Raw genomic sequence first — 11060 nt, forward strand, 5'->3', positions numbered from 1 at the left:
CCCTAATGTTTCATGCACAGTTTTGCCCTGCGTCTGCTTTTTGATTTGCTGCTGGTAAAATAAAGAGCATAAAATGTTTTCTAGTCTGCTGCGTTTTCGAGTAACATCACGCGAGGCAAAAGAATCATATGAGGCTGTGGGGACATCAGATCTGTAAAATAGTGCTGCACTTTGTTGTCCTGTTTCAGTAATTATTTATTGTTTATTTATTATTTAAACTTATTACCCACCACTCCCGAACCGGCTTGTGGCAGGTCACAACCTGTCCACATAAACACACACACACACACACACACATACATGGTGGTTTTCAACCCCACTAATCCACCCATCCACCCCCTGAAAAAATCTTTATAGAGGAGAGGAGTGGGACGTCTGTTTTTGCATAATATCCCAGTAGGGAAAAGGATCAATTGAGGCTGCAAGGACATCAGATCTGTGAAACAGTGCTGGTGTGTCTCTCTGTCTCTCTCTGTCTCTCTCTGTCTCTCTCTGTCTCTCTCTGTCTCTCTCTCACACACACACACACACACAATCCCCAACTGGTGTTTTGTATTTGAGACTTACAAAAATAAAATATTCAAACGTATCATTACAGTAATAACAATATTAAATATTTAATCAATAGTTAATAGTTCAGTACTTCGTGGCTTGTGCGGCCTACCACACCATACCATAGTTGATGGACTTAATATAGAATTTTCTTAGCAAAAAAGACGGGGTGTGTTTCGAGGTCCTTCCCCTGGAAGCAGCCATTGATAGAAAAGTATGGTGAAAACTTTCCTATAGAATCGCCGAGGGTCGGACACGACTGAACAGATAACATCATCAGTTAATAGTTAATATTTAATGTGTAATATTTGATAAATAAGAAATAAGAAAAGAGCTAAAAAGACTACTTTAATGCTCATAGGCTCTAGAAATTAAAGGAAGTCTGGAACCTTGGAAAGGCAGCCGTCTTGTCCTTGGTTTGGGTTTCAGAACAAGTGATACAATAATCCCTATCTGAAAGGAAAAGATAACGTATATAGGTACTTTCATCATTCAAGAAGCAGAAGATTTTGTAGCGAGAGTTGTAATATCACCCCATGATGAAAACAGTTTATACACTGGTCCTGACATTAAAAATATGTAAGAAACAAAGTCTCCATTTGCACTTTCAAGGAGATATTCAACTAAGTGTCTGAATCCCGTTGAGGTTAAAGAACTCTTGTGGTTCTCGTTGATTCTTCTCAATTTCTTACAAGACAGTGTCTTGCCTTAAAGCATCGCTAAGCTCTACTGTGGTCAATTTATCTGGTTTCCTTTAAATCTGTCTTCCTGTAACTTCTCAAAAAGTCTAGAAATAAATGCACAGGAATGTTCAACACATGAAAGAGTAAGGTGACAACCAACCCACCCCAAACTTCAAGTAGATGCTACTTTATAAATATAATAAATAAATAAATAAATAAATAATAATAATGAAGTCTGAACTGATGTAAACCTCATGAGGAAAGAGACCTTGAAGTATAAATGGATAACGCAATGAATGTGTCAAGTCAGTGTGCTCGTCATGTCTAGTGATATTATTAGGAGCTGGTTTAAATGTTTATAGAGCAACTGATAAGGAAAAGGCATTTATCATTCTGGTCAGAGCACTGCTGAAATAAAACCTTCTGCTTAAAACAACCCATATGAGTAACAATTCTCCCTATCAGGATATCAGCTGGCTGATACCACTGATGTGGAATCTGAGGGGGATTGTTTCCAGAGCACTTCATACTCTAAAATTTACATAAAAGCAAGGAGCCTTAGTATCAGCAGGAATATCACAGATTCTTCCATTTGCAATCCAAAGGCATGTCTTTACAATTTGACACTCCTGGGTCTCCTCTAAAGATTTTTTTCATTAGGTTCAGCCTGGTTTTAAGATGATCTCAGATATTAACCTAATTTCTTTGTTTTGCAACTGTCAGTTTTATATGCTATTCGAGAGATATGGAGTAGCAACAAGAAACATGTCTCTCTCCAGTCCCTTATTTTAGTCATGAATGGGTCAGTGTTGGCTTTTGTAGCCAGAATTTTGAGACTTCATTTCTGATTTGTTTTCTGTTTCCTTCTGGAGAGGAGTTAGAATTTCAAATGGGTGAAGATCATCCTGCATCCTGATTCTGTCTAATGCTGTGTTTGTTGCCCCTCTCAATTTAGTATCATATGAAAATTCAGCAGGTAAAGGTATCCCCTGTGCAAGCACCGAGTCATGTCTGACCCTTGGGGTGACGCCCTCTAGCGTTTTCATGGCAGACTCAATACGGGGTGGTTTGCCAGTGCCTTCCCCAGTCATTACCGTTTACCCCCCAGCAAGCTGGGTACTCATTTTACCGACCTCGGAAGGATGGAAGGCTGAGTCAACCTTGAGCCGGCTGCTGGGATTGAACTCCCAGCCTTATGGGCAAAGCTTCCAGACGGCTGCCTTACCACTCTGCGCCACAAGAGGCTCTTGAAAATTCAACAAGCACCCCTCAATTTATTCATCTAAAACATTTATTAAAATATTGAACAGTACAAGGCCCAGAACACATCCCCGAGACACTCCAGTTGTCACTCCTCTCCAAGAGGTGTTCAATGGTCTGTCCACACATTTATTCCAAGTGATCCTGTATTATAGTTCTGATTTAGTATCGATTCCAGCTATTGTGTCATGAGCTAAGGGGCCATTATCCTACTGGGCAGATCCACCAGTTGGCTGTGTGCTGGGACAACATGTGGATCAAATAAGGGGACACATATCTGGTTCATCTGTTCCCTATGCAAATGTTCATGATGCAGGTACCAGCAATGCCCCAGCAGCAGAGATCATTAAGTTGACCTATGACCAGGAAACTCTATAAGGGTGTGCTGATAAAAACCTGAAAGGAATAAGAAGTTAGCAAAACAGCAGAAATCACACCCAAGGTTACGTCGACCCCAGTGCAGAATCCTGGTTGTCCACAATGTGAGAGAGCTTAACTTAATATCTGTAGGACTATATCAGCATGGAGGACTTTGGGCCTCTTCAGCTTGCTCTCCAGGATGGTGTTGCTGCTCATTCCTTAATTAGGCTTATTAAGCTACACACTGTCTTTTGAGCCTTGATATTCTGTCTCACTGGCAGCTGTAGTTTTTGAAGGAAGTGTTAGTTTTGAACACCTCAATGAAGGCGTTGTTTTAATCTCCTCAGTTGCCTCCTTTCAGAGAATGTATCAGCTGGGCCAGGCAATTAATGGTCAGGTTGGACTAGTGCATCTCAACTAAGATGGCGTGAAATGGGTATGTTCAGATAACGTAGACTGGAATGAACAACTGATGGTAACCTTACTTCATTTTTTGAAAGAACGGGTTTTTAATTTACTAGCAGCATTTGACACAGTGGGTTCACTATTTTAAGGACTATTTGCTCAAGCTGGTGGATAGACTAGAATTTCAACCAAAATACCAGGAAAACTACTGATTACCTGTGATCAGGAGGGATCTCACAGGTCTCATGACTCAAAACATTGTTTTCCAAAAAATGAGAATTTTTCAGCTGAGATTCCAATCACCTGGTCTTCCCACTACCCAAATTGAAGTTCGGCTGAACAAGTTAGTAACACCAAGGTAAGTTTGAATGTGGAGTTTAATTACCTTCTGCCATGCAGGCACTTTTGCAAATCTCAAATTGTGGAACATCTGGAAAACAAGTGGGTGGCTGAGAAAGAATTTAATGCCTTTTCCTAATCAGTTGCTCTCTTCTGTTTAATTCAGGCCTCAAGAGAATGACAAAACATTTGGGGAAAAAGATACAGCCTAGTAATCCTGCACTGGAGGCTAAGATGGAGAAGATCTCCACGGCTACCATATCTTTTCCTTTAGTGCTCAGGTAGGTAGGCACAAAGGACAGCCACACACTGCAAAAGACCAACATACTAAAGGTGATGAACTTGGCTTCATTGAAACTGTCAGGCAGCTTTCTAGCTTTGAAAGCTACAATGAAGCATATAGTGGCAAGAATTCCAATGTAACCCAGGCCACAGTAAAACATGGTGACTGACCCTTCATTGCATTGCAATATGATTTCTCTACTCAGTGAATGGGTGTCCAAATCTGGGAAGGGAGGAGAAGAACCAAGCCAAACCGTGCAAATGAGAACTTGAACAAAGGAGCAAGAAACAACAATATAATATGCCAAATGTTTCCCCACCCATTTTCGAAAAAGGCTTCCTGGCTTAGAGGCCATAAATGCCACAATAACAGTCACTGTTTTTGCCAGGACAGAAGAAAGAGCAACAGAGAATATGATGACAAACGTCATCTGTCGGAGCAGGCAAGTCACCTCGTTAGGCTGTCCAATGAAGAGTAAAGAGCAGAGGAAGCAAAGGAGAAGGGAGGTGAGCAGAACGTAGGTCAAGGTCCGGTTGTTGGCTTTAACGATGGGTGTGTTCTGGTGCTTTATGAAGGCCAGAAGCACCAGAGCTGTTATCAGAGAGAAGGAAAGAGCTAAAGAGGCTAAAATAATGCTCATAGGCTCCATAAATGACAGAAAATTTAGGATCTTGGGAAGGCAGTGGTCTTGTCCTTGGTTTGGATAATGATATTCAGTGCAAGTGATGCAATTATCCATGTCTGAAAAGAGAATATAACTTAATTTGACAATTTCATCCAACAAGAAGAGATTTATGTAACATTTAAAATATATCAGAAGTGATGTCCCAATTTGTTTCTTCTGGGATATATTGAAATAAGGGCATAATTCCTGTATGGAGTATTGAGGTACTTTTTTGGTGGAGTCTATTGATACCAGTCAAAGTTTTTCTACTAATGATCTTTCCTTAAAACAGAACGAAGCCCTCATGGTGGCCAGGAATTCAATTTCTTTAATCTGAATTCTGTCCTGTGGAGTATTTATAGATTCCATTATATGATTCCATGCATTATAGGCTACTTCAGTTCATTCTATATTCCCTTCGAACAGTAGAGCAGTGGTCCCCAACCTTTTTATCACCAGGGTCCAGTCAACGCTTGAAAATTTTACTGATGCCCGGGGGGGAGTAGTCTTTTGCTGAGGGACGTTGCCACCGCTGCCTGAGCCCCTGCTCCACTTGCTTTCCCATCAGTGCCGCTAATTCCCCACCACTTGCTGAGGAGCACTGCCAGCAGCAGCTGTGCAGTGCCACACCAAGGGGGAGCCCCAGACATGGTGGCCGCTGGAGAGCACCAAAGGTGAGCCAGTGGCAGAGTGGCAGGGCAGCCCCCGAGGCAACAGCCAGGGAGGAGGACAGGGAGGAGCCATGGCCCGGTACCGACTGATTCACGGACCGGTCCCGGTCCCCGGACTGGAGGTTGGGGACCACTGCAGTAGAGGACCATATCAGTTTGTTATTGGTGAATGCAAATGTATCCATTGTATTTAGGGATGTATCCTTTATTCTTCCTTCAATCAAGTTAAAACATATTTTTGCATACCAATTTATACGTGTCCATTTTACTCCTATCCTACCTAATTTTCTTTTGTAAGTTTAGAACTGAGTTTTTACTTCTGCTTTTTATGGCATTTTATTGTTTTTATAGTTTGTGTACTTCATGATAATGAGTCCTGTGGCTATTGCACTAATACATTACTACCACTATTCAAAGTGAAAATAAAACAGGCTACATTATAATGGCCCTATGTAGATCTGTTCTGTGGCCTCATTCTGCCACCTCCTGCCGCCACCCCCTGCATCCACCAAAAGTGTGCCATTCTTTGCATAGCTCTATGAGGGGCTATTGGGAGTGGCACAGAAAGAAAAAGGACTGCCCACCTCCCCCCACCACAGAAAGCCCCTCCGTGGCCTGCATGGCTCAGTGGGGCTCTTGTGGGTGCTGGGGAGGGAGAAGGGGCTGGCTGCCACCTCTTCCCTCCCACCCCTGAAAGCCCTACTGCAGTTTGCATGGCCCTCGGTGGTGCTCTTTTGGGTGGTAGGGAGGAAGAAGGGACTGGCAACCACAATTTCCACCTCTCCACCACCCTGAAAGCCTCATTTAGACATATGCAGACCTAGGCAGGGCTTTTGTGGCTGGCAGGGAGGGAGAAGAACTGGCCTCCAACTCCAACTCCATCCCATCCCTCAGTAGCACTTTAGGGGTATGGGTTATGGGCTGTCCAGTAGTGCCTCCCCCAGGCCCAACAATGCCTCTCCAGGCCTTGCCTGGTCTGCCTGTGTGTCTGTGTGTGACGTAGTGCCTGCTGAATTTCAGAATACAAAAGGGTTTGCTCCTTGTGTGTGTCTGTGTTTTAGAATTAATGCCCATTGTAGCTGATACTAGGGGCACGAGCAGGGAGAGGGGGGAATATAGCAAAGAGAGCAGGAGGTTGAAAAATAATGTATCAAATATAATAATTTTTTCTCCCTCCCATTAAAAAAATCGTAGGTTACCCTGGGAAACTGATAGGTAATAACTTCAGTTCAGGCAATCAGAAATTCTTCTTTAAACCCCACATATTAAAAAACTTGGAATTTGCTGCCTGTTGACGTAAAGATGGTCACATATGTGGGCAACTTTAAAAAGGGAATCAGACAGATTCTTGGATGATAGTCTATCAAGGGCTCCAATGTTGGCTAGTGAAAACATCCACACTTGCAGCCAGCAAACCTTTGAACACCAGAGTTAGAAGGCAACATCAAGGGAAGGTTCCCTGTTCCCTGTTGTTGGTCATTCACCTGAATTGGCTGGCTACTATTTAAAAAGGCTGCTGGCCTTCTGGAGCACTTGTCTGATTCTATGGGATTGTATCTCTGTTATGTGTTCTTAATGCATAATGAAAACAAACAGCAACTACCGTATTTGCCGGCGTATAAGACGACTGGGCGTATAAGACAACCCTCCAACATTTCCACTCAAAATACAGTACTATGGGCCACTCTGGGCAGCTATGTCTATCCCAACTGAAGTGCACCCGGTGTATAAGACGACCCCCCCCCACTTGGAGGCGTGTTTTTCAGCGGGGGGGGGGAAGTAGTCTTATATGCCAGCAAATACTTTAAGTCTTTTTTGATGTCTTCTTACTGTGCAAATATTTAACCTTTTAACAGAAGTGATCTTCATCAGAGCATCTCCTACCTTCTTTGTCTGACATTTTCCCTTCCGGACACCGATCACAAAGGTAGCAGCAGAATTTCTCCCCTTCCTTCTTCTTCCTGCTATAGCCAGGCTTGCAGTTATCATTACAGCGAGAGAGAGGAGGCACCTGTCCTTGAAGAAAGTAAGAATTTAAAACTGAGAAGCAATTGTGAGCACTGTGCTTCAGAATTAAGTTCTTAATAGTGATGCAAGCATGTTATCTCAGATCTCAAAGCTGGCTCCTTGTGTGCGAGAGGAATGCATAGTCCCCAACGCAAGATGGAACGAACGATGGTTGAAATATGGCTTGCTCATTGAGCTCAGAGATGACTTGGCAAATTCCATAGATTTTTAAAAAATCATGGAGGCCATTTGCTGTACTTAAAAAGCTTATGCCTGCCCATTGCCTTAAATGGCAAAGGCTTTTGTATAGGAGAAACACTGTGGTGCTGTCTCACCTGCCTAAGGTGTCTGTTCCACTTAATCCTGTCCTCATGAATGATTACTCTTTTACTAAGAGGTTCCTGTGGATCCACCCTCCCGATCTTGACTCTGACATAGGAGTTATTCGGAAAAGTGATCAAGTTGGTAATGTCAATTCCGCCTTTCATTTCTCCATGCTCATTAAAGGCCACTTCCTCTCCGATACTATTGTTGAAAGCAATTCTCTGAAGAAGGGTGTGGAGCTTAGGGGAAAGAGAAGAAGAATTAAGGGGCAAGGAATTAATGGGATGTTGTGGAGTGTGCTAACCAATGCCTTTCTCTTTCAAACAGATTTTTAGATTCCCCTCTTACAGGAGAGTAGGCATTTATGATTGCCGTTTATTTTTGCTCACGAGAATAAACTTCAATTGCTAAACACACAGCAAAGGAAAGAGGTATGATTCTGGAATGACTGCTGCATAGAGAATATCAAAAAAGATCAATTTTGGTATTGCTCCATCCAATGGTGGCATAAGGGAAGTATCCATAGCTCAGTGTTGAGCATTTGTTTGGCATGCAGAAGGTCCCAGAGAAAATCCCCAGCATTTCTAGGTAAAAGATCAGGTACTAGGTAATGTATGTGCCATTGGTTGGACACTCCGAAGAGTTGCTGCTGGTCATTGGAGACCTTTATGAACCATATTTCAAGGAAGAACAGGTAACATTTGTCTTTCATGTCCCAACAGCCATTGGACAGTAAAGAAGAGGTAAGAGACCATGATTCTATAGGATTTATTGCAATCTCCATGGCTTTATATTGGGAATTCCTAAAGCCTCACACTGGGGGAAGGGGTGGATATAATCTCCAGTATTTCATGCAACAGCCATCGTTCATAGTCACTGGCACATATTCAGTAGATATACACCATTGAAGAATCCTGATATTTGCTGCCCAAGGACTGGTACCACTATCAGTAGAAAACCAAGATCTCTTGAACAGCGATTAGTCATGAGGTCCTCTTGGCATCTTCATTCAATCCCCCCCCCATGAGGTTTTGAACCATTGGCTATTCTCTGCCTAGACTCAGAGGGAGATATCTGAAAACACTGCAGCAATTTGATAGATGTTTTCTAAAGGACTGCAACTTGGGAAGTCTGTTTCCAATCATTCCGGTTATGTTACAGTTAGAGCAGGGGTCCTCAAACTTTCTAAACAGGGGGTGAGTCTCAGCTCTGTGGAGCCAAGCCAGCCGCTCTCATGGGTGGCTGGCCCTGGCTGGGCTGCACCAGCACTCGCCTGCTACCCGCTGGCATGAGCCCACTTCTCCAAAAGAGCTCTAGGCTAGCAACCCTGCCACACTCCTAGCAACCCTGTCACACTCACATTTCACTGGCACCAACATGACCGGGCGCAGCGCTCGAGTGCTGCTTGAAAAAGGGAGGAGTCGGGCAGAAGCTCTGTGAGTCCGACCATCTCCAAGGCCTCTGTTCTGCTCTGAGGGAGCCTCTGGCTCTACCACCCCCCATTTGGGCCATCAATCCCCACCTGAAGACAGGCCCAGGTGGGGTGGGGGGGAATGGCCTCCTACCTGGCCTTCGTCACCACAGAGAGCAAGCCACTCTCCATGATATCTTGAGCAAGAGGCCTGGAACCCACACACATGTGCCTTATATAGGCTCTGTGGGCCCTAGCTCACCCTGATGCTGTGAGTGCTGTGAGAGTCGAGGGACAGAGAAGGAGGGGAGTTGGAGAATGTGGCGCACATTCTACACATGCGCACTGTGGGGGACAAGTTTGCTGCTAAGCAGGACAGGCAGCGGCAGCAAAAAAAAACTTGGTGGGCCGTATAACTGTGGCCCACGGTCCATTGTTTGAGGACCCCTGAGTTATAGCTTTTGTTTTAACAGGTTTTTTTGTCTTTGCTCAATATCTTGTTCTTACAACTGCTATGTGTATTTTCGAATCTTTAATAAAATGTATTTTATTGAAATAGCAGTCATTCTGGTCTCTGTGAGCCACATGAAAGCCCCTGTTTGACTCAAGTGTACTAAAAGAAAGGAAGGGAGGGGCTGCTGCCACCATCCTTCTCAAGAGAATCTGGCAGCTTAGCCTAGAAAGACACACAAATCAATGGGCAGAGAGTAACCTTTTTGCTATGACTTGATGATGGCAACAATATCCAGAGAATGTGGAGATTTAGAAGGAGAGAGAAAACTCACTGGGTAGGAAACTCAGGACAACGGTGACATTCTGAGTCTCATTTGGGCACAAAAAAGACTTCAAAATCAAATTCCCTGCACTCTTTCCAACAGATTGAATATTAAGCATGACAGGGGAGTGTCACCACCCCAGTGATGAGTAATTACCTTCCAAGGTGGCACGTTCAAGGAAGCCAAGCTGCTTCCATTAGCCATTGTTCTGTGGTTGGTTCTAGATGAGTCCAAGCTGTGTAGGGCATGTGCAAGGGCATAGACAGAATTATATATACTGTAGCTATGGTCAGTCATGCTCATTTCAAAAATAGATGCTGGGACAGTCTCCAGTCTCTCCTCTTCAGAGCACATTTCACCAGATGTAGCAGGGTTATGGGAACCTGGTAGCGTACAATCGAACACTTGTTCCCAGAAATCCCTGATGAAACCGTCCCCTTTTGCCAAGGAAGGCTTATAATGCTGAACAAAATTCCGGAAGTCTGGTATGCCCATTGAATGAATTGAGAAGGAAAGAGCCCCATGGAATATTTCTATATAATCAACTTTTTGAAATGAATTGAATGCATAATCCATCTGGGCTGTTGTAATCCACACCTTTCCTGCAGAGGTTCTCTCCACGTATTCTGTAAAATTCATTAAAAGTGAAGGCAGAAAGATAATGGCTGTCAGCCAAACCATTACTCCAGATTCTCCAGATACGACAATTGTGTTGGCATTGCTATTCAAGAAATTTGCATTACTACTGTCTAGAAAATTGGTCAGAAAACCCATGTTGTCCCATTGGATTTGTCTTTTAGCTTTTTTTGCAAAGGCCATACAGATTCCATTCCTGAAAAACATTGTCTCCAACGTCTGCAAAAAACGATCCCCCTTCTCATCATCATCCACAGTGATGAGGCCAACCCACTTCCACCTGAAATGCAGAAGTATCTGGACGATTCCCTCATACTGAAGGTGAAAATGTGGAAACATGTGATAAAAGGAAGGGAAACTGGTGGGGCCATCCACTTCTGATTCAAAGGAGCCATAGGACAACTAATAAGAAAAAAGAATCATGTTACAGAAGGATGATATTAATACTTAACTCAAACTGAACTTCAATGTTATTCACATAGAAAAGGAAACAATATATATTTAATACATAAAAGCAAGTGAGCCATCAAAATTCAGACTCAGGCAGTCAAGCGCTATCATGGTGTGGGCATAGGGAAATGTACAGAAATCTGGCAATAATTTTGGTCAGCTGAAGGTAGTGATCTTGAAGAAAGTAACTAGTTATCTTTTTAGTATTCTGGGAGCCATCATTTATCAATATGTTCCAT

The 11060-nt window shown here is 43.3% G+C and overlaps 1 protein-coding gene across 1 annotated transcript; it reads right to left on the reverse strand.

Moving 5' to 3' along the window:
* Positions 1–3721: 3721 nt before the first annotated feature.
* LOC143825274 (vomeronasal type-2 receptor 26-like) lies at positions 3722–10710 on the reverse strand. The gene is made up of 4 exons (XM_077313298.1): positions 9892–10710; positions 7560–7787; positions 7102–7228; positions 3722–4623 (listed from the first exon to the last, which is right to left on the reverse strand). Exons 1-4 carry the CDS (start codon positions 10708–10710, stop codon positions 3722–3724), a joined length of 2076 nt encoding a protein of 691 aa, XP_077169413.1.
* Positions 10711–11060: the final 350 nt, after the last annotated feature.

This window comes from Paroedura picta, chromosome 16, assembly GCF_049243985.1.
Source record: "Paroedura picta isolate Pp20150507F chromosome 16, Ppicta_v3.0, whole genome shotgun sequence".
NCBI classification, from domain to species: Eukaryota; Metazoa; Chordata; class Lepidosauria; order Squamata; family Gekkonidae; genus Paroedura; species Paroedura picta.